This window comes from Odontesthes bonariensis, chromosome 21, assembly GCF_027942865.1.
Source record: "Odontesthes bonariensis isolate fOdoBon6 chromosome 21, fOdoBon6.hap1, whole genome shotgun sequence".
Taxonomy (NCBI): domain Eukaryota; kingdom Metazoa; phylum Chordata; class Actinopteri; order Atheriniformes; family Atherinopsidae; genus Odontesthes; species Odontesthes bonariensis.
Genome location: NC_134526.1, coordinates 30,171,592 through 30,196,552, shown reverse-complemented (window position 1 = coordinate 30,196,552; position 24,961 = coordinate 30,171,592). Strand labels below are relative to the sequence as shown.

At 39.0% G+C, this 24,961-nt stretch overlaps 1 protein-coding gene across 1 annotated transcript; it reads left to right on the top strand.

Moving 5' to 3' along the window:
* The first annotated feature begins 211 nt into the window (after positions 1–211).
* On the top strand, positions 212–17,248 carry rgs9a (regulator of G protein signaling 9a). The gene is made up of 16 exons (XM_075453147.1): positions 212–287; positions 6,426–6,476; positions 6,686–6,792; positions 7,768–7,819; positions 8,184–8,242; positions 10,274–10,350; positions 11,148–11,229; positions 11,336–11,398; positions 12,218–12,247; positions 12,492–12,553; positions 13,082–13,195; positions 13,724–13,839; positions 14,732–14,819; positions 15,175–15,313; positions 15,597–15,679; positions 16,326–17,248. Exons 1-16 carry the CDS (start codon positions 212–214, stop codon positions 16,480–16,482), a joined length of 1,356 nt encoding a protein of 451 aa, XP_075309262.1. The 3' UTR covers positions 16,483–17,248.
* Positions 17,249–24,961: the final 7,713 nt, after the last annotated feature.

The window sequence follows — 24,961 nt, the reverse complement described above, 5'->3', positions numbered from 1 at the left end:
GAGTGTACTTAAAACTCTTTCTCATATATGCAACAATTGAGAAAAACTTTTTTATGTAAACAATTTCCACCTATCCAAAAAACATCTCTCAGTAATTACTTGAAAAAATGATTTATAATGTGGCTGCAGGTGTCTTTTATTCTGCATGGATGTAATTGTATTTACATAAATACTGTCCCTCTTTCCTCAGCTGGAGGCCATTGTGGTCGAGATGCAAGACCCAAAAAGTGGAGTTAAGTGCGCAGAGCAGAAACTAAACGTCACAACCATCCCACATGTCATTGCTGGTAAGACTGATACTGACACGCACGCACACGCACACACACACGCACACACACACACACACACACACACACACACGCACACACACACACACGCACGCACGCACGCACACACACGCACATACACACGCACACACACACCCATACACACGCACACACGCACACGCACACGCACGCACGCACGCACGCACGCACGCACGCACGCACGCACGCACGCACTCACGCATACATACATACATACACAAAATAAGCTAAACCAGCTCAGAACAACATCCCATGGCATATTACCATCTATAAATATGTACTGAACACAAACTAAGCCAGAATGTAGACGATGCGTGTAGAAAAACATGTACACCCCATGATTTAATAGCTTGTAGAACCATCTTTAGCAGCCATAACTTAAATTATTTTCTGTGTATGTTAAAGTCTCACATCATTTTGGAGGAATTCTAGCCCATTCTTGTGGAAACATTGTTTCCGATCTTGCGGTTTGTGTGCATTTACTTATGTACTGCTTTCATGATCTCTAGTCACAGCATGTCAGTCAGGTTGAGGTCTGGGCTTTGACTGGTTCATTGACTTTGATTCTTTTCTTTTCTTGTTCAGTGATTGTGTTGTAGATTTGTCTCTGTGCTTGGGATTATTGTTCTGTTTCACAATCCTGTTTCAGTTGAACTTTAGCTGCTGGACAGATGGCCTCCCATTTTACTCATGGAAAATCATTCTCGACTCGAGGTGCTCAGGTCCTTTAGTTGAAAAACATATTCACTGCTCCGCCACTGTTCTTGGCATGAGGTATTTGTTCTCATTTTCTGCATTTGGTTTCCACCGAACATGGTCCTGTGCATCATTACCAGACATCTCCGCTTTGGTCTTGTCAGTCCAAAAAAACATTGTTCCAAAAGTTGTGCTGCCATGTTCCTTTTAGACACAAGAGGTCTGTGGAGTCTTGGTTATTTTTGTAAATTCTCTGAGCATTGTATGGTCCAACCTTGGGAAGAATGTTCCCAGCTTGTAAATAGTCTTTCTCAGTGTAATATGATAAACTCAGAATTGTTTGGTGGACTTCTAGGTTTTACTATATTGATATGCAGCAGCAGCTGCTTTTTTTATGTTAATTTAACTTTTCCAATGTCTTTCCTCCTCGCCATTGTACGAACACACAAATGAGTGCTACAAATGAGTAAACTGACTAAACTTTTAATTTTATAGAGGTCCTCACACCTGCTGACGATCAATTAATAAAGAGCATTTGATTAGCAGCATCTGGTTGCTTCTGACCCTCTTATTTCTTTAGGATGCTGTAAAGGTGTTAATCTATCAAACGATGCCGCTGCATTTTGGCTTAGTTTTTGTAAAATGAATAATAACATAGCACAATATTTCATGTGTTGTTCTTCTACTGAGGTTGTATTTACCTCATTTTAGGACCTGTTAAGGACCAGGTGATTTTTTTCATTTCATCCTGATACATTAAAAAGCTATATTTGTAATAGGGAATACTTTCTTTTTTACATAACTGCACGTTATTTTATTTGACTTCATTTCTTATTTTTGCTCTGCAGTAGTTTGTTTCACGATATTTCCTTACAACTAACTTTAGCATATGTTAATTAATTTAGCATATATTGTGCATATATTGTCCAGCTGTGTAAGAAAAACTGATGCAGAACTCAAGAAGAGATGAGAACCCAAATGCAGAACAGCAGACTGGTAGCTGATGGAAACTGAACTGGTGACTTTATTTAAACAAACAAAAAGGGCAGCCAAGCTGGAAAACCAGTAAACTAATGTAAAAACAAAACAAAACAAATTAACCATAGGATAACTAGAAGACATGAAACAGACAACAGCCTGAGATTAACCCCGAAGATACATTGCCCGTCCAACCAAAAAAAATCACCTGGATTTAACTAAGCAATAAGGTAAGTGCCTCCCATTGGATAATTACTGCATGGATGTTTATGTTTCAGCTGGCAACAAATTATTTAACCCTAACAGATGAAGTGAGTAGCTTCTCATTTCTTAACCAACCATGTTGGAAGAAAACATCTAAGGAGATTGCTGAAACTACTAAAATTGGGTTAAGAACTGTCCAACACTGCAAGGATAAATGGAAATCATCACCTTCGAGGAATAAATGTGGTTGGGAAAAAATCTTGAATGATCGTGATCACTTGAACGTTTGGTGAAATGAAATCATAAAAAAACAACAGTAGAACTCAGAGCTATGTTTGATAGTGAAAGTAAGAGCGAATTGCTGAGGGAACTCAAGCGGTTGGGACTGAACAGCTGTGTAGCCTTAAGAAAACCACTTATCAGTGAGGCTAATAAAAAAAAAAAGTCTTCAGTTTTCTAGGAAGCATAAAGATTGGGCTCTGGTCATTTGGTCTGATGAGTCCAGATTTACCCTGGTGGGCGCATCAGGTTAAGAAGAGAAGTGATCCAGCCATCATGCCTAGTGGCTAACATACAAGCCTGTGGGGGCAGTGCTATGATCTGGGGCTGCTGCAGTTGGTCAGGTCTAGAATCAGCAATGTTATGTGCCCAAAGAATGAGGTCAGCTGACTACCTGAATATACTGAATAACCAGATAATTCCATCAGTGGATTTTTTCATCCCTGATGGCACGGGCATATTCCAAGATGACAATTCATCTGGCTCAGTATGTGACAGAGTGGTTCAGAGAGCATGAGACACATTTTCACACATGGGTTGGCCACCACAGAGTCCAGACCTTAACCCCACTGAGAAGCTTTAGGATGTGCTGGAGAAGGATTTGCACTGCGGTCCGACTCTCCCATCATTACTACAAGATCTTGGCAAAAATATTCATGCAACTCTGGACGGAAATAAATGTTGTGACATTGCAGAAGCTTATCGAAACAATGCCACACGAAATGCGTGCCGTAATCAGAGCTAAGGGCCGTCCAGTGAAATATTAGTGTGTGACTTTTTGTTTTGGGATGGGCAGTGTAGCAACAACGAGGATCTTACAATGACTGAAACAAACCAAGGCGCATAGATACTGTGGGGGAACTGATGAGTGAGAGACTTCAGCTGTGACAGGTTGAAATCAGGTGTGCGTAGAACTGAGGACCAAATCTGATCTGAGCACAACTACTGGTCAGAATTCAATTCAATTCATTTTTATTTATATAGCGCCAAATACAACAAATGTCATCTCAAGGCACTTAAATAATAAAGTCCAATTCAAGTCAATTGGAATTCAATTCATTGTAATCATAATTATTCACAAAATAATCCAATTCATTCATATAGAGCCAATTCAAAAACAATTTCCTAGCTAAGGAAACCAACAGATTGGACTGAAAACTTGTCTTCAGTCCAATCTCCCGTCCTGAGCGTGCCTGAGGCGACTGTAGAAAGGAGCGACTTCCTTTTAACAGGAAGAAACCTCTGGCAGAACCAGACTCAGGAAGGGTGGCCTCGACCAGCTGGGGTTTGAGAAGACAGAAAAGAGGGGGGGGGGGCACTGTAACACCATTCAAAGAATATCTGTTGGAACAGGGAAACACGAGTTAATGACAACAATAATGTTACATGTACATAATATCCTTTGATGATCAATGTGGAGCAGAGTAAACTAGAAACTAATCTAACAAGAGTACAGAACTGAGGCAAGACAAAACTAAGAGTACAGACAAAGGCAATGACAACAAGAAAGGCAAACCATAAAATGTATAATAAACAGGAAGGCAAATCAAGAATAGACTAAAAACAGAGAAAAAGGCCTCATTCAGACCCAATAATTCAAAACACTAAGAACCCAAACAAGGAAAGAGAATCAAACACAACACAGAAAGACCAAAACAAGGAAATCAAATGAAAAAAAAAAAATCACAAACCCTTACACAGAACAATAAAGTAATACATGTAATGCTACCATAAAGTTATAGAAAATGGGTTCCTACACAGGGCAGACAGTGTGGACACTGTTTAGTGTCTTTCACATAGATATTCATGTGAACATACAATTCGGATGTAGCCACCATGATGCTTGGTATCTACCATTATATCTTGAGTTTAATAATAATAATAATAATAATGACTTGGTTTTATATAGCGCCTTTCAAGTAACCCAAGGTCGTTTTACAAAAAGGAGATGGGGCTAGGGAATAGAGGAAAGAAGAGGGGAGGGGGTAGAAATGGGGATGGGGGCAAGGTGATTAAGGACCATAGGCCTCAGTTTAGAGTTAAAGTTATCATTCTTCCAATTGCCAACAGCTTCCATGGCAGCTGTTTTTGAATGGGTCAGTGAGAGGGCCTGCCTGGTTGATCCTGCCAACAACATATGCTCATCTCAAAGATTAAGCAGTGACAGTCTAAGTACACATGTTCAATACAGTGAAACTGCGGAAGGCTCATTTAATCAGTTATGGTTAATGCTACACAAGCATAGACATTTACAAGTTCGCCCAACCCTAAAGCATACCTTGATTTTTCATCAGTGTGTAAAATAAGCGTTATATTTCCATGATGAGCATCGTATTGGATTCAAAAGTCTTGAAAAATGCCATATTTTTGCAACTAAAAAAAGCAGGTACATGGGACTTCATTGGCTTAACTTTTTAGATCAGGAGGCTACATCTATCTTTCACATGCAATGAAGCAGGCAGCTAATGAAGCTCCTGCAGTAAATGGGAGAGTGAGGTCAATGTAATTTAAAACCTCACAATTGCACACATTTTTTATTTCATGTCTGAACAGGCACCACGTAAATCATCTGAGAAATCTGGAAATTTGAAGAAAATGTGCAGGAACACTAGATAGAAAAAAGACAAACAGATGTCTGTATATACATATTCCCACTGAATTAGAATACTTACAAAGCCTTGAATTATGAAGGTCTGACATTTCTGACCTGATATGTTCATTGACAACACAATCTCACAGTAGAACAAGAAACATTAACAATAGTCCACAGAGCAAAATGTTGCAGTTTCCCAAAAAGAGACACATTTTTTTCACAATTACGATGTGTTCATTACTCCTTTGCCTGCAGAAGCGTAGCTTACATTTTGATACACCAGCATGCTGACTTTCCTCTCCCATTCACAATTTCTTACCTTTTTACTACACTTTCATTTATGAATAGTTAATGTCAGGAGTTAAAAGTACAGCTTTAGGGTTAGAATTAATGTACACGGTTTGGTTAGATGTTACAAAATATGTAGGTGGGATTGGGAAAAAAAACCAACATGGTTAGGATTTTACATATTGTACTGTTCATCAGTTCTGATTCCCATCATGACACGTGGATGCTGCCCTACAGAAAACATCAGCCTAAGGACATGTTGCCATCTCACAATTTACAACCATGGATGATGACACTGTCATATTTTGGACAGGTGGACAAATATACCTATCCAGTATTATTTGTTGAGATTGAGCTTTCATTGACCTTGCATTTTAGATCATGTTCAATCTGCTCACTTCTTCCAAAAATAAGAAACAAATGTGACAGTTTATTTACCAATTTAATCTACAATAACTCAATTGCGGTACCAAAAGCACAGACTGTGTGAGGACACTGACAGGCTGCCTTACTGCTTAAGCTGCTAACAGTAGCTAAATAAAGCAGCCCACAATTGGATAAGACTTGGACAGTGCTTTAGGAGTCAAAGTAGCTTTTTAATCTGGTCTTAGAAGAGCCGGGAGTTAATTCTAAAAATGTGGTTACAGTATTCTCTGATAGACACCGACTATAAATAGATTCCTTCTCAGATGCTGTGTAGTCAAGTAATGTAAACTCAAAAGTGAACGAAAAATGATAAGATTAGACAAGGTTATGAGGAAATACTGTTAATTGTTCACTCTCAGTGCCGTAGATCAGCACAAGATCAAGGATATGATGAAGAGAGTAGGGCTGTGTACATTTTGAAGTAGAATGAAAATATCCAATGCATAGTGATTCATGATGCCCACATACAGTACATATTTTAAAGAGAAGCAACAATTCTCCACAGTTTTTATGCAAGAAAAAATGATCAAATAAAAATTGATGACTCACTGGACTTTAACTCATCGAAAAATTGATTAATCCCGAGCCTGATATCTGTTTAACTTTGTGTGTACATTCTGTTCAATATTTAAACTCTTCTCTGTGTTTCTACACAGGTAATGACATAATTGCATGGACTGCCACCAAGATGAAGATCACTCAAGAAGGTAGAATCTGTAGTCTATGGACATATACGACTGGTTACAATCTTTTTTTCAAAACTGTCAAAAAGTCGTAAACCCTATGTTTCATTTTCAATTAAGGCTTTTATTTACCTTCTACAATCTTAGATGTGAAGACAGAATACAACAGAAACTATATTTAAGTATTGTTACTGTTTCATCTCATTTGTTATCATCACATGTCTGTATTTCAGAGGCTCATGTCTTTGGCACAATGTTAGTGGCTTATGGCTACATCTACCCTCTGCAGAACCATAAGAAGCTAGTGATGTGTAATGACACCAGCCTTTACCGCTTCCAGGTACAACTAATTCTTTGGTCCATCTTTGCTGTGTTTAGTTTGGATCAGTGTTACAATAGATAATCATAGAGAACATTTTTGTTTGGTGTTTTTTTCCCCCTAAAAGATACTTGCTATTTGGTAAACTGCACCACAAAAACCCCTGACAGTCAATACCGGCACAGCTCACTTCAGGTGTCATGCTTAAAATAAATATGAAGATGTATAGTGAGATAACAATTAAATATACACTGACAGGCATTTTAAATAGAAAAGAATAGAAAATAAGCAGGAACAGGAATAAGCCATACACTGTCTGCATCCTAGATGAAGAAGTGGAGGTGTTTGAGGAATACAGATACCTGGGGGTTTACCTGGACAGCAGGCTGGACTGAAATGCAACACTGAGGCTGTCTCCAAAAAGGACATAAACAGACTGTACTTCTTGAGGAAGCTAAAGTTTTTCAATGTCTGCATCAAGATGTTGCCTTTCTTCTACAAGTCTGTTGTGGAGAGTGCAATCTGTTGCTTTAGAGTGGCAGCATCAAAGCCAATGACTCAAAGAAACTGAACAAACCGGTAAAGAAGGCTGGCTCTGTGCTGAGAACAGCTCTGGATCCCTGGGAACTGACTGTTAAAAGAAGAATGCTGCACAAGTTGATGTACATAAAGAGCAACACTTATCCTCTTCATAACATTGTGTTGAAACAACAGTGTGATCAGTTTAGGGCTCTTCAGTTCCGCTGCAAAAAAGAAAGATACAGAATCTAATAACTGTTTAACGAAAGCTTATGATTGCTTACAAAAAAATCTTAACAATTAACAATAACAACTATAACAACAGCAATAACAACAAAAAACATTTTTTTACTTTGGAAAATTCCTGAATGTGCTGCACTAAAAACAGAATTCAGCTAGGAAAAGCTTTGATGACCTAATTTGAGCATTACATATATAATATTCGTTTATAACTGTGAACATTCTTAACCCTTTCAGACACCATACTTTTGGCCAACACAGAAATGGGTGGCAGAGGACTCAGATTATGGTAGGTACAATATTTCATAAGAGATGTTGGCCTGCTTACTGGTGTTGGGAGCAAAACATTATTTGTCTCGTATTTTCTCATTTTCTTTAATCCATGCATTTATAAAGGCCAGCAGGTTGTGCTTTTCATGCAAAGGTTGAAGTTTTGGTGAAAACTCATGTAATGCCTTATGGCAGCCTGAACACCACTGTATAGCACTTGTTAAACAGTGAATGACATTGATATGAACTTTAAGGTCAATTTCACATTCCAAGCAAGACAATGTGTGGGGATATGAACTGACACGAGTTTTCTTCCACGATGGGTAAAACAAGTTGTAATGTGTAAAAATGTTTGCCAATAATTTTCTTTTGCTTTTTTGTAGCCATTTACTTGGCAAAGAGGAACATCCGCAAGAAAGGCATGCTTGAACCCTACGAACAGGTACATGTATTATAGCTGTAAAACAATGTCGACATCCAAAAGTGTCTCTCTTGAATAAAAAATTATGTATAGAGTGTGTGTTCAAATATATCTTGTCGTAAAAGTGCTTCAGTGGTAAACAAAAAGCACTACTGCAGCGTTATTCACCACTTCCTGCTTTCAACTATGGCTTATAAACGAACTGCAGACAAAGATGTTTAATTGTTGCCGTTTCACCCAAGAGTACTCAACCCAATGACTTATTTCTGACTTAGTTGGAGCATATATTAAGTTAATCCTCACTCTCTTTTTATGTTTGACTAACTTGGTTGTGAACTGTTCAAAGCATCAGCTGATGTTTGATTGAGGCTGAATTATTAGATTTAAATAAGTAATACTTTGACTTAAAAAACATTATGACATTTTAAAAAACATGGCTGAACAATTGAGTCAGCATTAGGTATAGAAGCAAATGGGTTATTTTTTTAGTACGGCTGGGCAACTATTAACATTTTTTATCTAATTAACTCATTGGCTGCCAGCCATTTTCAGTTCAGAGACACCCATACTGCCAAGTGTTTTACAGAATTTTGACTGATTTTCCAAGACCCACAGAAAAGTGTGTCTTATGACTATGTACACACTGAAATTACCAAACAAAAGAGTAGACTCTCTTCTTTCATCAGGAAAACCATTTTCAGTCCTTTAGTAATAGACAGTAGGACATAGGTTGGTTTCACCAAAAACAGCTGTTTGACCAAAAAAAACTGAGAAAACGAGCTTCTTTTTTTTTGTGCAAAGTGGCACTGCTGCCACCTTGCGGGTAATTTTGCCAGTATATTCTCTGTTTAGTGTTTACAACCCTAAGATTTAGTGACAAACTCCGCTAGATTGTCCCCCAGCCCGCTCCGTTAAAAAACGCAATTGACGTCTATAGACGCATTTGGCAGTCAGCGGGTTTTTTTAAATTGACGTCTAGACGTCAATGGCACCGAAAGAGTTAATCACATGATTTCCCTGATTAATCACGATTAATCGCATTTGTACACAAAATCCAAAAATGAATTCAAAAGTAGTGTATAGCTTTTAGCATTTAGTTTCATTTTAAATGTGCTGCCATATGAATGAAAGTGCCATAACATTTGTTGTGCAAACACATTTTTAACATCAGCATCTTTCTGTAGTTTTTATGTAGAAGCCTCGCTCCACTGTCTGTTTCCTTGAATGACTTGCTGCTATCAGTTGTGTGTTTTGCCTTTAAGTGATATTTAAGACTGGAACTACTACGCTGAGAAGACAATTCAACTTGGCAGTGTTTACAGATGACTTTGGTTCTGTCGACTCCGCCGTCTGGAAGAACTTTAAAATGAAAATGGCAGAGTAAAAGTTCCGTACCCTTCTCCATGTTTGGTGGATTCGCCAATTACTTTCTTTTCCTGTTCCACCGCAGACAGCAACAGACTTTTACAAAATAAAAGCCTGTGTGCAAAAGACTTTTACAATAATAAAATGAATAATAAAACCTGCCTTAATGCGCAATACATTTTTTTATCGCCGTTAAATGATTAACAAGTTAACGCGATAATAAACGGGTTAACTTGCCCAGCCCTATTTTTTAGTTTAAGTAAAAAAAAAGCTTTCCTAGATCAAGTCAGTGTATTTCAATATTTCCGTTCACCCCGCCCATCTACCTCCTCTAACATTGTGTTGATTGTTGCTGGCTCACTTCAGTTAAATGGAATGACATTTTGGTTGATAAAGAGTTGATGAGTCCCCGTCTATCTAAAAGATAAACTTGCTGCTGTCAGACATGCCATTTTCTGGAGTATTTCACCATATCTCATATATATATATATATTATATTATATATTTTGAATTTCCCTGACTGGTGGCTGAATAAAGTAATTTTTCTATTCTATTCTATTGTATTCTATTGTATATCTCTTTCAGATTATAATCAGCGTTTTCTGAAATTTTCTCCGCTTCAAAATCAAATGAAGAGTGATCTTACAACTTGCTCACCCATGCTGCCACTGCATTTGTTTCAAACAGGTACATTACAACCACCTCCATGATTGGCTGAACCACAAGTGGGATTTCATTGTGATGCAGGCTACTGAACAGTACAAGTAAGTGACGTTGGGAACTTTCATCCATTCAGTAGTTAAGAAAAAAATCACAGGGACAAAAACTAGTATCAAATGGCTGTGTTCTTTAGGCCTTCATCTTGCACCACCACATCTTGCTCCAGGGACACCATTTCATAGTTGGAAAGCCATAGTTGGTTAAAACTTTAATTTTATCCTTTAATTTTGAATTTGTCTTTCATTGAGAATATTTCTTCTACATCAGGAACGAATGAGAGAACATTTTGCTTTCAGAAATAAGGAAACTTGTCCCCTTTGTTCCAAAACCCTCACTGAGTGTTAAAAGAAGAAGGGATGCAACCCAGTAGTAAACATGTTGTTTACATAGCTAATTCAAAAGGAGGAGATTTGTCTTTTTAAAACAATGACATTTCTCTGTTTCATTATTTGATTTCTTTATTGTTGTCTTTTTATAATAATTGATGTTAAGTCCAGAAATAAACAGGTAAGCAAGGTAAAACACATTGATGTTATCTAAATTTGACAATGTTCCACCTTTGGAGACTGAGTTGTACTGTATATGTCGATAGTTTGTCACTCTCTGGGTCAGCTACATTTCTATGGATGTACAGTCCAATTCCAAAGTTTGAACGCATCCAGTCATTTCATATGAATGACGAGGTGTGTCCAGACTTTTGACTGGCACTTTACACAGCTAATCACAGCTAATCACAGCTAATCAATGTGATTAATTATTGTCAGCATTTTCATAGCATAGTCTTTTGTTAGATCAGTTCCTCTTAACATCCCTTTAAATCTTTATTTGGTGTGTATAACAGGGCTGGTCAGGACAGGAAGAAGCCGGACCGAGTGGTGTTTGACTGCCAAGAGAGGGCTTACTGGATTGTGCACAGGCCCCCGGTGAGTCTGTTTGACTCTGTGTGGTTTTATTTAAATATGATCTTGTTCAAAAATGGTTATTATAATTCCTATACATTTCTCTTGGACCCATTTTGTGCATGTCTAGCGTCACACTCACAGTGCTATGGACTGTGGTCCAGAACGGCTTATTGATTCCAACACAGATGAGGTAACAGGTCAGTAAAAAAAAAACTTTGCTCAGTTTTGAATAGTGTCTGAGGAAGTCTCAGTGGACTCTTCTGTGTCTTTGTCTTTTTTAAAAAAAAAAAAATTGAAGGGCTAGTGTTGTTATTAACTTTACAGGGTGAAAATCTTGATTGGATTCTCTTTTTTCCCCATTTTCTTCTTTCAAACAGATCTCCTTACCTGATGAAGATTAGAGAGTAAATCTGTATGTATAACATTGGTTAGAAATCTTTCATATTTTCATATAAACCTGGAATTCATTCATTCATTCTTCCTTTCCGTCTTACATTCAGTTTATTAATTTAGAGATATTTTCAAACAAACAGTTTAATAAGCCATATTTCAGATTCTACATCAGATCAGCAGTGAAACTGATGCTAATTAGCAGCAGACAAATAGGAAACAAATACTAAGATATCTTGAAATTCATAGACATTTTTCACATATGCAACTTAAACAGCAATTGTACTGAAAATATTGTATTACATTAAAAACCAAAGCAAAACACAACTATCTCCATGGTGGACTTTTGGATCATGCTAGGTATACATGGTGTTGTGGTGGGATATGTGACATTCTATTTCCCTCCAGAAAATGTTACAGTTGTTATGATTATTTGAACAGCTTGCAGGTTTGACCAATGGTTGCAGTTATCACATCATTGACTAAAGGGGCTTTACTGTACATGTAGTGCATTAGCTTCTGTCACTTTGTACACTAGATAACTTCCCAGTCATGTGAGTCTGTATTTGACAAGCTATTCCCATGAACAGTCAACAGTTTTTATCTTCTCGTCTCACAGAAAATCACCTTTGATCAACACAGACGCATGGTAAGTCACAGTATTTAAACAATACAAATTTATTGCCCCAATAACTTCAATGCCATGACAAATCCCAGAATTTGTTTCCAACTTACTGTTGATGCTTTGAAGCTGAGTTTGGAGTTTTAAAACATCAACTATGTTCCAGACATTTTCTCATCTGAAGAAGTAGATAGTTGCTTATTGCTTTTGTAGTTTTACACTGATAATTATTCAGATTTAGATAACATTTTATGTTCCTGTTTTACTGCAGAACATATTCTATCAACAAGCCATCATGAGGTCAAAGGTCAAATCCAGTGTGTCTCTCGGAGCGTAAGTTCCTCTGGTGCCTATTTATAGGAAATAAAAGGATTTCTGTTGTTTTTCTCATAATGTTGGCATCTTGTAATTGCATGCAGATTATCAACGAAATGTAAGGTTTCACTTCCTGCTTTTGAAGAAAAAAAAGGTGCTTGCTAAACAATTCTTGGGACACTCCAAGTGGAATGTTGTTTTGGGGAACGTAACTTTTATATGTGCACCACATATTGGACAACAACCAGCTGGTAGACGAGACAAAATTACTTTTTTAATTCCTCACATATGGGTTCAATAGAACCTGGGCTTCACTGCTGGACTGTGTTTTTGGATGTTGCACGTATACATATGCAGGTGCACATTGGAATAATTTTCTGTGGTCTGGAAGCACCTACTATTGCAAAATCACATTTTCCTGGAACTATTCTCCAAAGCTTGTGGACAGTGGTCAGCAGAAACAAAAGCAGAACTCAACAAGCACAGTTACAGGTCAGCACCTTTTTTTGGGGGGAGCATAACTAAATAATGGTTCTTTGTCTTTAGGTTGGTCAAGTACATCACAACCTACAAAAACCATGACTCATTCTTGGCTCCCTGTCTGCCCAGCAACCCATGGCAAACAGACAATGATGAATACTGGAGTCTTAATATGAGAAGGTGAGGGCCAATACGCTTTATGTTTAAAGGTTATCACATTTATTCCGAGACACTGGCACAGCATATGTTTTTATACGTAATGAATATTGTCGGGTTCTAAAGTTCTGCTGATATGGTTCAGGGGGAGTGAAAGACAGCGAGGGTATGTCGTATTCATAGTCTAGATTTGAAAATCTCTACGATCATCATCATGAATGCCAAACATGAGCATAGAGCTCATTGCTCATAATGCTACTGAGTCGACTTTGAAGGGGGGGGGTAATTCGTTTTGTTTTTACATTAAATCTCGAAACACATTTTATTTCTAACTGTCTAGAAAAAAAATGTATTCAAATATATGTATTATGGGTCAACTTTGGTGGTTATCAGACAAATTCAAAAACACATTTCTGATGTGTATATAGTATAAAATACCACAACTAACTACTTGATTAACATTGGGTGTGCAGAATAAATATTTCCTGGTGTGTAACATAGATTTTAAATGCCTCAGTTTCATTGACTGAACAATCCTCTATTTGGCCCCAGAGTTGAACTTCCCACTAAGATGCGGGTGGAGCGCTGGTCCTTCAGTTTGTTTGAACTGCTAACAGACCTGCGAGGTCGAGATGACTTCAAGATCTTCCTTAAGAAGGAGTTCAGCGGTATGTTACTCAACTTCACATTTCATTTTGGATCATGTATTCACAGTATCAAACCTAAACCACATGGTTGAGAGATAGGGTGTTTACAACTCTCAATGCAAGAATTGTCTTCACTTTTGTTTTGAGCCATTGAACGTTGGTATGTGTAAGTATTTTAGTTTCTGAACTTTTTCATGATTTGCTGTGGATATCAGGAAAGCACTCACTTCAAGGTAAAGGGGGGATCCACCTGAACAAAGCTAATGAGCTGAAAATGTTTTTTAACAGGTTTAGCCCATACCCAACCACACATGCTTCAGAACTTCCCTAGACTCACAGCTTCTCTAACCCTTTTAACAATGACACTCTCATTAAGCTGTTCCTCTTTTTCAAATCACACATGCCGAACAGAAGCTGCTCATCCCCGCATTAGTATTTGCTCAGCGCATCAAGCCAACATTGCAGAATCAGCAAATATACACACACACTTACACATGGCCCATCTTGCATCTGTTACTGTTACTCGCTTTCTCTGAGGCATATTAGCAGCAGACCGACTGCCACCCCCCATTCCACCCATACTTTCACATGACACCGATGTGCATACTTTGAAATGTTTACCTAATGGTGAAGCTTGATAAAAATACAAGGATTACCGGAATCTTTATTTTTCTTACTAAAAAGAAAAGAAAACAAACCTTGATGGAAAAAAAAGTTCAGCACCACTCAAAGGAATTCTTCATCTGGAGACCTTAAATTCTTGTGCCAAATTTTGTGTGTATCGATTATGTAAATGATTAACTATTTAACTGGACAAATGACAGTTTGGTGGTGTTGATGGTGGTGATTAAAACGTCAGAGGATCATCAAAGTTAGGACCTCATTTTGTTGTGTGTGTGTGTTTATACATCAGGGGAGAACTTGGCTTTTTGGGAAGCAGCTGAGGAGCTGAAGTGGGGCACTGCTTCTTCTATGTCATCAAAAGCTGAGAGCATTTTCAAGTAAGACAAATGAACACTGAAATATTTGGCTATTTATCACAGTGTATCTTATGTGAAGTTTATTATGCTGATTTATTATGCATTTCATATGTTTCATCTTCACAAGGTAAACAGGACATTTGTTTCCCTTCATTGTTCATGTCTGGTATCAGACTAATATGAGGGGAATAAGGGGAAATGCAAACTTTATGAAAGCAGATGTTGTGTTTTACTTGGAGACTCAAAACCAAGACAAGAGAGCAAAAGCATATATATGGCCCTTGCAGGCGTATTACAGCTCTGAGTGGCAGGTAAACCATGTCTCACATTTCATGTACTCCCATGTTGCATCATAATGATTTGTTTTTGCATCCAGAACTTTCCTGGCCCCTGGCGCCCCCCGTTGGATCAACATTGATGGCAGGACAATGGGTCTGACTGTGAAAGGTTTGGAACATCCCCATCGCTACGTCCTGGAAGCAGCTCAGACACACGTCTTCATGCTCATGAAAAAGGTGTGTTTTTTTCTACACCTTTATTTAGGTGGTCGATTACTACCAATAAGGTCCTAGTGATTGGTTTGCTGACCTAAAAATCTCAGGTTAGACCACAGAAGTGTGTCACAGTAAGACTAAATGGATTGAAAGAGCATCAGAGGCTAATCTCCACCGGGCCTGCAGCAGTTCCCAGATTAAAAAATGTCTCTTTACATCAAGGCAGCAACATTTACTGTACTACTTGCCCACAGGTTAGTGAGGCTAAAGTCACCAGCAGTTTCATATTCTTTCATTGACACAGGACACATTCTTTCGTTACCTCAAGTCACCAACATACAAAGACATGCAGAAGAAGGCCCTGAACATTGACCCCCATAACTTCAGGTGGGTATATATTCAGGAAGGGAAAGCCCTAATAGTTGTATGAGAGCTTCCATGATTGTAATGAATGTCTCAGGTCTAAGAACATATCCAGCAAAAATATAAAGCGGGATATTAACTGCCTATACCACAGCTGATTGCTGACATGTATAATTAAACTAGAAGAGTTTTAGTATCACTATTCATCACTTGGTCTGTCTAGTATGAGTTTACCCTTGTTGAAACACTTTAACTTAAAGGAGCATGACTGTAGGTATCAACCAAAAGAAAACAAAAATGCAATATAACATGAGAAAAATATCATTTTACATTTTTAGTTACTGAAATGTTTCTAGTTCTTGCAAGTTACAATCATGCTTCTGGCCAATACTGTATGCGCTAGTGTAATCTGACAATGCATATACCATAGATTTATTTCAATTTACCCATCTTTGAAGATATGTAATTCAGCCACACGGAGTTTGATTGTCTGTAACATCATGGCAGGTCATCAGGTGGTGGCAGAAGTTTTTTATCTCTGACTGGCCACAGACGTCTAGTCAATCACATTTGACCCAATCCCCGTTGATACTGTGACAAGTATAGTGAAAAAAAGAAATGATACAATAAACCCAACATATATCTGCCATTTATCATGTTCCTTTCCCAGTCCGGCCCAACTCGAGCAAAATGCTCAGAACCGGAGTGCAGGTATACATCCCATCGTCCTTTGGCAGCAAGAAGAGGAGGAGAAGGCCAAGGCTGCTGCTGCCTCTGCTCCAGTTGATGTAAAGGCGATGATGAGCAAAATAGACAGGAAGAAGTAGAGATATTTTAAATGTGAGCGTGTGTAGGCTTCTGCACATCATGTCAAACAAAGTATGAACATAGAAACAGGCCCTCTTTTAGTGTGTGTATAAAGAAGGACTTGCTTTGTTTCTTCAGACTCATGTCGATATACAGTATGTTGTTCTGTCTAGCAAATATTGGACGTCACATTTCATCATGGAAAAAAAATGCGTTGTGTGTACTGCACAGGCCAAGACGACCTATGGCGTAAGACAGCCCTTAGACTAGAGTCTCTGAAGTGGCTGTTGATTTTTTTTTTTAATTGGAAATTCAATCAAACGAGAAAAAGACAAAAACCTGCTGAATGACTAAAATGAGTGCTACCAAGAAATGCAAAATGTCAGGAAGGAAAGAAACATGTCTGTGCAAAGAGGCCCATTGTCTAATGTGTTTCTAGTTTCCAAGTGAGATTTATTTCCCATATGTGAATGACAGACACTTCAGAATTATGTTAGAAATATCAAAGGAGACATACTGTATATGCCATAGAGACTGAAAAAAAGGAATGAATTACAGAATCATTATAGTTATATATGATTCTTATAATATGCAGTATGTTACTTCATCTCATTTGTCCACAGCTAAACCTTTGTCTGGTTTTCTCTTGTGCTGATTTCACTGTTAGCTTAGCTTGTGATTGTTCTTATTTTTTCATGGACGATATTACACGTTACAACTCTCAGTGTAAAAAGATTCTGAAATGACCGAACTTTCTGTTGTGTACATTAGAAATATTATTACTGGTTGTTGTGAAAATAAACAATATTCAATAATGAATAAACAATATTATATTAACCAAGTTCTTGTCTCTGATAGCAATATTGTATTGGTCATAGTTGATATTTACAACAGTATGTTTATGCATTCAAATAGAAAAGAATCATTTTCTTGAAAGGAAAATTTGTGCAGTGTGTAAATATGGTTCCTCACCAAAATTGAATAAAGTAGGTACAGCAAATATCTGATCATTGTTTTTGTTTCTGTTTATTTGGAAATATAGTAACGACTTCCAGTATGAATTATAAGAAATAGAGATTTTTTTCCAGAAACTTTTATCAAAAGTGACTTATAAGTGAGTAACAACATTAAATCTGCGATTCAGTAAGAAACCCTGGCGTAAGTATCTCGTTCTCAATCTATTTAAATATTACCAAGCTGATTTTTTCTTTTTCTTTTTGTAGCAATCTAACATGTGTCACAGCTGGTAAAGTCTGTATCAAAATGTGAACATTCCTAAAGTTTGTGTCCAAATCTTTTGATTGGTACTGTAGATCAACATTTTGTGTTGTATTTAATTGTACAATGTATAATGATAATTAATATCATTATGAATAATAATGATATATTTTTTATAAATATCAATAATAATGTCAAATGTAACTGAAAACAAGATTTTCCCAGATCTGTCTAAGAATGGTAATCTGATTTAATGGGGTCTTTTATGCCCTTTTTTTAACAAGTGGACACAATGTCCCATTGAGACATATGAACTAGGCTTGGTTGGTTTAACAGTGGCCCTTTTCTCACCCCAACTGAAACACCTCGCCTGAGACCCGGCAGTTCATGCCAAATCTTCTCTTTCTGTCTCTGACAGAATCAAGCATCTTTATCAGTTTAAAACTGGAAGAGCTACCAGATGTTTATGTTAATGTTTGAGTTCTTTTAGATGGTGGAAATTTTGCTCTTCTGGGAATTTTTTTCTTTGTATTTAGAGAAATAACTTGTGATTCTCCAAACAGAGTGCTCTGAATGCTTTCTGCTGCAGGTAAGATTTTTAATAACTCATAAGTATCTAATATAACCCCACTGCCAAAGAAAAAGGGAAAAAGTTAGGTTTGATTTTGGCTTCACAGCACATTTTATGAATATGCACCTGCAAATTTATGACATACCTAGTCCTACTGCTATCAGCTATATAATCTGTTTCTCCGTAAACATTGATATTAGGCTCATATCCTCGGTCCAATTTCCGCCTCCTTGTCTCTTCTGTCCTCCTGCCGGTTACCCGGAAATTATTCACAGCCCAATATTTTGAAGGATGTCTGTATTTGTAAAATGCACCCATAAGAGAGGGGAGCGAGTAGAGAGAAGGCTTTGTGGAGGAGGAATAAGTGAAGGGGACTTGCCTCATTCAGTTAACTATATTCCACCTCACCTATTCTGCTTGCCTCTCTGGTGGGAGAGACTGAGATGCCAGGAGGATTCAAGTGGAGTATGTGCAAATTTTCCTCGTCCTTGTTGCTGCTTAGATACTTCTGGATCATTTTATTCAGTTAGAATCCTCCTTTAGCAGAGAAGATATTCAACTGGGTCCATATTTCAAAATATAGGGTTGTGATCGATTTACAGGTCCCAGGCACAAGGGCAGAGAAAAAACAACGAGTAGGGTGAGATTAGATGAACGGAATGAGCATCTGTTCTCCTTCCCCAAACCCAGGTTTCTTTTCTGCACTGTAGCCAGGCTGATGAAGAGTCCGAGCTCTGTTGAGCCATGTATTCATTGAACTAAGTAGTGATGATTTCCTGAGCTTCTTCAACGATAAAACTGTTTCTATCAGAGAGAAGATTAATGGAATCCTTCCCACCAATATGGCTGATGTATCATCAAGTACAGCAGCTTAAGAAGTATCTTTAGAACCTGTTTTGGTAACAACAATAGTCTCTTCTAAACCATCAACTTGTAATTTAGACCCAATCCCAACCAGAGTGTTCAAGGAGATTTTGCCCTCAATAAGTACTTCTGTATTGGATTTGATCAATCTGTCTTTGTTGACAGGATATGTACCTCAGCCTTTTAAGGTTGCTGTAATTATTACTTATGTTTAAAAAAAACCTACTCTTGATCCAGGAGTGTTAGCTAATTATCGACCGATATCCAATCTCTCTTTTTTGTCTAAAGAAAAAATAGTTGCAGCTCAACTTTGTGATCATTTACACAGAAATAATCTGTTTGAAGAGTTTCAGTCAGGATTCAGAGTGCATCATAGCACAGAAACTGCACTGCTGAAAGTTACCAATGATCTCCTCTTAGCCTCTGATAGCAGACTTGTGTCTGTGCTTGTCCTGTTGTTGTGCTGCATTTGATACGGTCGATTACAGTATTCTATTACAAAGGCTTCAACATGTTATTGGGATTATAGAAACTGCATTAGGCTGGTTCAAGTCATATTTATCTGATAGATTCCAGTTTGTGCTTGTACACAAAGAATCTTCCTCACACACCAGAGTAAGTCATGGAGTTCCTCAGGGTTCTGTGCTTGGACCAATTATTTATACATGCTTCCGTTAGGTAACATTATTAAACAGCCAGGCATAAATTTCCATTGCTATGCTGATGATCTTCAGCTATTATCAAACCAGATTAAACCAATCAGTTGGTCAGGCTACAAGCATGTTTTAAAGACATAAAGACCTGTATGACTCAGAATTTTCTGCTCCTGTGGGAGAGCACATAATCGACATTGCTCGAAGTATGGGAGAGCAGGGCCTTGACGTTGGTCGAGGCACATGTTGTGTCTGGACACTGCTCGAAACATTCTCAGCATGTCTTAGTGGTGCTCGAACCATATATTGTTCAAGGTAAGGATAAACAATCTAGACGATGACGAAGATGTAGCAGCATGCTCAGACAGCAGGCGTCAGATAGAGATTAGGTTTGGGCCACATACACACAGGATGACGGAGAAGAGTATAAGAGGTGGTGACAAGCTGAGGTCATTGGGAATCTCCATACATGCTGAAATGTACATGTCTTGGTGACAGCCTGTTCAATAAATTCCCCATAAGAGGCTGACCCGACTCCTTTTTCTCCATGACACTCCTAAATTCAAACAAAACTGAAGTTTGCATCTGGACCTGAGCGCTTCAGGGATAAACTGTCTCTTTAGGCCGATTTCAGACAAGAGCGTGGCGTGGCGTGGCGGCAGCGAGACGACGGCAGTCTTAACGCCGGTTTTCAGGCGGTGTGTTCTACTTGGCTTTTCACACCGGACAGTCCGCGGCCGCGGTAGTTCCGCTCCAGCCCTGTCTGCATTCCCCATTCATTTCAACGGGACACCGCCGGCCACTGCCGTCCAAATTCCGCTCGAGTTCTATTTTCCAAAAGCAGCGCGGGACGGAAGCGTCTCTACCGCCCGACTACCGCCGCGTTGGTGTGCAAGGACAGATCTGTTCCATGTATTTTCACCTCCGCCGGTGAAAATCGCTTCCGTTCCGCCACGCTTTGCCGCCCTGGTCTGAAATGGCCCTTACTCTAGATCATGGGTCTCCAACGCGTCGCTCGCGAGCTACCAGTAGCTCGCTGCCCCTTTCCAAGTAGCTTGCCAAAGGGCCAATGAATCATGAAACTTGATTGGTCTCTCGGCAAATCTACTTAAATTTGTGTCCAATCAAAATTCACAGTGTCCCGCCCCTTCCAACACTCCCAATAGTTATTTGCCAGTCAGTGGTGATGTGAGAAGGTAGCCTAGAAATCTAGACGCCCTTACCGACCGCAAATTGAATTTGCTCCCGGGCTGGTGTAGTCACTTGTGGTCGTTTTGCGAGGCTGAAAATCGAAACTTAATCGGGCCAATCAAATCGTGAGGAGCGGGGTCGGAGGCTATGGCGTGATCTTTGTGCCACCAGGTTGAGCGCGCAGTGACACTGATTTGAGGCACAGATCTATCGCAAGCCTAAGCTGCCAACAATAATTTTAAGCGTGTGCGTATGAATCTCACACACGCTCGCTCATCAGTGTTGCCAATTTAGCCACTTTGTCGCTAGATTTAGCGACTTTTGGCCATCTCTGGCGACAAAAAAAATAATCTAGCGACTTAGCGACTTTCGGGCTCAATCTGGCTGAATCTAGCGACAATTTAACTTGTTTTGTGAGTGACAAATCAGTTGCCCCGCGACACCATACAGGCCGAGACAGAAGCACTGCAGGACGGCGGCAACCCGGCATACCGTCATTTCCTGTCAAAACGGCAGTTTCAAGCTAGCTACAACGAGGGTAGGTTCACTTCCTGTTTTCAAAACAAAAGCACCTTTTTTATCGTAATGGCTTTCCCTATGATATAAGGCAACGGGTATTTTATTTTGTCAAAATAACCGGAAGTGCGTTGCTCACTGCGGCTAGCTTTAGTAGCGCCGAATTCGTCGGAACAAAATTGTAAATAGCCGGTATTTTGGCAGGTTTTTAACACGTTGGGGATCTAAACGACTACTTTCTGGCCTGAAAAGTTTCAAATGTTGCTCAAGTTTACAGAGTTTAGAGCTGAAATCAGCTTCAGGCCGGCTGATTTCGGCTCGGGTAGGAGCGAAAATATATAATATGGGCGTGGTTACGTCACTTATGACGTCATGATGCAATCTAGCGACTTCTAGCGACTTTTCAGAGAGCCAATAGCGACTTCTTGGGATTTTTTTTGGGCAACACTGTCGCTCATAGGTGCTCGGACACGCGCTCAACTCTGACAAACTGCTCGCTCGAACAGCTCACTCTGCTCGCGCTCGGCTCTATCTCTCTGCTCGCTCGCGGCTCTGTCTCTGCGCTCGCAACTCTGTTAGTTGCAGACAATCACTGCAGAGTCTGCAGTGCAGACTCAATTGAACTTCTACCATCACCCTAAAGGAATTAAACTAGATGTTATATTTTTTTGTCAAACCAATAACCATTACAGATTAAACCAATAACACAATTGATCAGTTTAAAGTTTAAAAGTTTAAAAAACCCACTGTGGGTCAGCTGCTATAGTTCATAACTTACTAGGTAAAAACAACCACTTCAATACTTCAAACATTTAATTTCCTAAGCTGGTGTAGTTTTATTTTTCTACCGTTTTAGATTTTGATCAAATCAAAATCAAATCAAATTTATTTGTAGCACATTTCATGTACAAAACAATTCAAAGTGCTTTACATCAAATAAAAGCATTGCAGCAGGGAGTGGAAGAAGCATTAAAAATAAATAAAAGAATATAAAGAGAAACAAATAAAAAAGTTGATGTTAGGTTTCTTTCTCTAAAATATTTGTGACACCCTACAACAGTAATCAGTAGGCTAACTAGCTAGCACCCAACTACACCAGTTTTAACATGATTATTACAATTCTTCCTCTTTATTTTTTTATTATTTATAACACAAATACCAGTCTGTGAAAACTACCAGTCTGTGATTGGCTGGTGGTGTGGCTCATTTACATACAACTAACAGAGTTGCGAGCGAGCAGAGAGATAGAGCCGAGCTCGAGCAGAGTGAGCCGTTCGAGCGAGCAATTTGTCAGAGTTGAGCGCGTGTCCGAGCACCTATGAGCGAGCGTGTGTGAGATTCATACGCACACGCTTAAAATTATTGTTCCTTCAGATAGATCTGTGCCCTCAAATCAGTGTCACTGCGTGCTCAACCTGGTGGCACAAAGATCACGCCATAGGAGGCTTGCTGACAGATTCAGTGACTTTGAGAAACTTGAGCCCTGTGTGACATTTATGGCCAACCCTTTCATGAATGTGGACATAAGTGAGATTTCAGGACAGATGGCTGAACCTTTCTGTGTCGATCCTGTGGAAATGGAAATGGAGGTTATAAACCTTCAAAACAATGTGCATTTAGTCTCAGCAGCATTCACAGCATTTCTGGAGCTTGGTAGAGCCAGATAATTATGAAAATCTTCACCAAGCAGCTCTGAAAATGTCTGCTTTGTTTGGCTCTACATACCTGTGAGTCAGCTTTTTCTGACATGAATGTCCTGAAATCAAAGCTCAGAACGAGACTGACTGATGAACATTTAAATGACTCCATAAGAGTGAACCTAAGTGGATACACTCCAGCATACACCTCTCTTGTTGACTCCTTGCAGTGTCAGTCATCTCACTAGCTAAAAAGGCTGGACTTCTGAACACATTCACACACACACACACACCTTCACTGCTCAATATTGAACTGAACTAAATGGTTTTTATTGTGAATGCATTTTTTGTTCTTTATTTTTGTGATGTTTTAATACAGAATGTGAGATGTGGACAGTAACATATTGTAAATGTTCAGGAAAAGAAGGCTTATTGAGTTTGTTTGTTCAAAATGAGCGATGATAATAAATGTTACAAAACACAAGTACCTCTCGGCCATTTTTATTTTGTGAAAGTAGCTCTAGGAGGGAAAAAGGTTGGAGACCCCTGCTCTAGATGGTATTTCCTTGGCTTCTAGTAATACAGTGAGGAACCTTGGAGATATTTCTGACCAGGATCTGTTCTTTGACATAAAACAGGTTTCCATGAATGCCTTCTTTCACCTTCATAATATTGCCAAAATTAGGAACATCCTGTTTCAGAGTGATGCAGGAAAACGTGCATTTGTTACTTCAAGATTAGACTGCTGTAATTCTTTATCATTGGGCTGTCCAAAAAAACCCAAAATGACAAAGCTCCATCATAACTTAAAGATCTCATTGTGCAATATTTTCTAAACAGCACTTCACTCTCAGACTGCGGGTCTACTTGTTGTCCCTAGAGTTTCTAAAAGTAGAATGGGAAGCAGACACCCTTTCTACCTTTAAGATTAGGCTTAAAACTTTCCTTTTTGACAAGGCTTTTAGTTAGGGATGATCCTGAAACATCCCATAGTTATGCTGTTAGACCTCCCATGTTACACCTTTCCTCACTCTGTTCTCTTTTTTGTTGTACATGTACATATAACAGCACCATCGCTTCACAGAAAGAGGGTTCCAGGTTCGATTACCGGCTGCGGCCTTTCTGTGTGGAGTTTGCATGTTCTCCCCGTGTATGCGTGAGTTCTCTCCGGGTACTCTGGCTTCCTCCCACCGTCCAAAAACATGCATGTTAGGTTAAATGGCAATCCTAAATTGTCCCTAGGAGTGAGTGTGAGCATGCATGGTTGTGTGTCTCATTTGTCTGTGTGGCCCTGTGATGAACTGGCGGATGGCCACCCTTCCTGAGTCTGGTTTTGCCAGAGGTTCCTTCCTGTTAAAAGGGAGTTTTTTATTTTATTTCCACAGTCTGAGTATTGCTCAGGACTGGGGATTGGATCGAAGAGAAGTTTCGAAGCAATCTGTTGGCTTCCTTAGCTATTTTTCTTTTTCTTTTTTAAAAAAAAATAGGCTTTGCATGCCTGGCTGACGCGTCCACATCTCGATGAGATGGTGGTCTGGGAACTAGGTGTGCATTTTCTCGTATTTGAGGCGTGGTTTACGAATGCCTAGAGCCGTTTATTGGGCGCCACGAATGTCTATCAAATGGCGTCTGGTTCTTCCCATGCTGCTTTGCGCGCGATTCATAGCCAATTGCATCACTTATACCAGATGACGTATGTAGAGCGACAGAAATTCGACGAGGAAGAAGGCAATGAAATCTTTCAACGCCAAACGTTGCTCTTTTTTAAAAGTAAACTTGCGTTCTAAGCTACTTAAAACACTTTCTAAGGCTGCATCGAACAGTAACGTTGTGTCCGCTGCCATGTTGG

What these genes read in the sequence shown, in the direction of transcription:
- rgs9a (XM_075453147.1), top strand. Translation starts at nt 212, where the DNA reads ATGCAAGACCCAAAAAGTGGAGTTAAGTGCGCAGAGCAGAAACTAAAC. An exon ending in TGGAGTCTTAATATGAGAAG is followed by an intron (nt 13,196 to 13,723) that starts GTGAGGGCCAAT and finishes ATTTGGCCCCAG; the next exon opens with AGTTGAACTTCCCACTAAGA. An exon ending in AAAGCTGAGAGCATTTTCAA is followed by an intron (nt 14,820 to 15,174) that starts GTAAGACAAATG and finishes TTTTGCATCCAG; the next exon opens with AACTTTCCTGGCCCCTGGCG.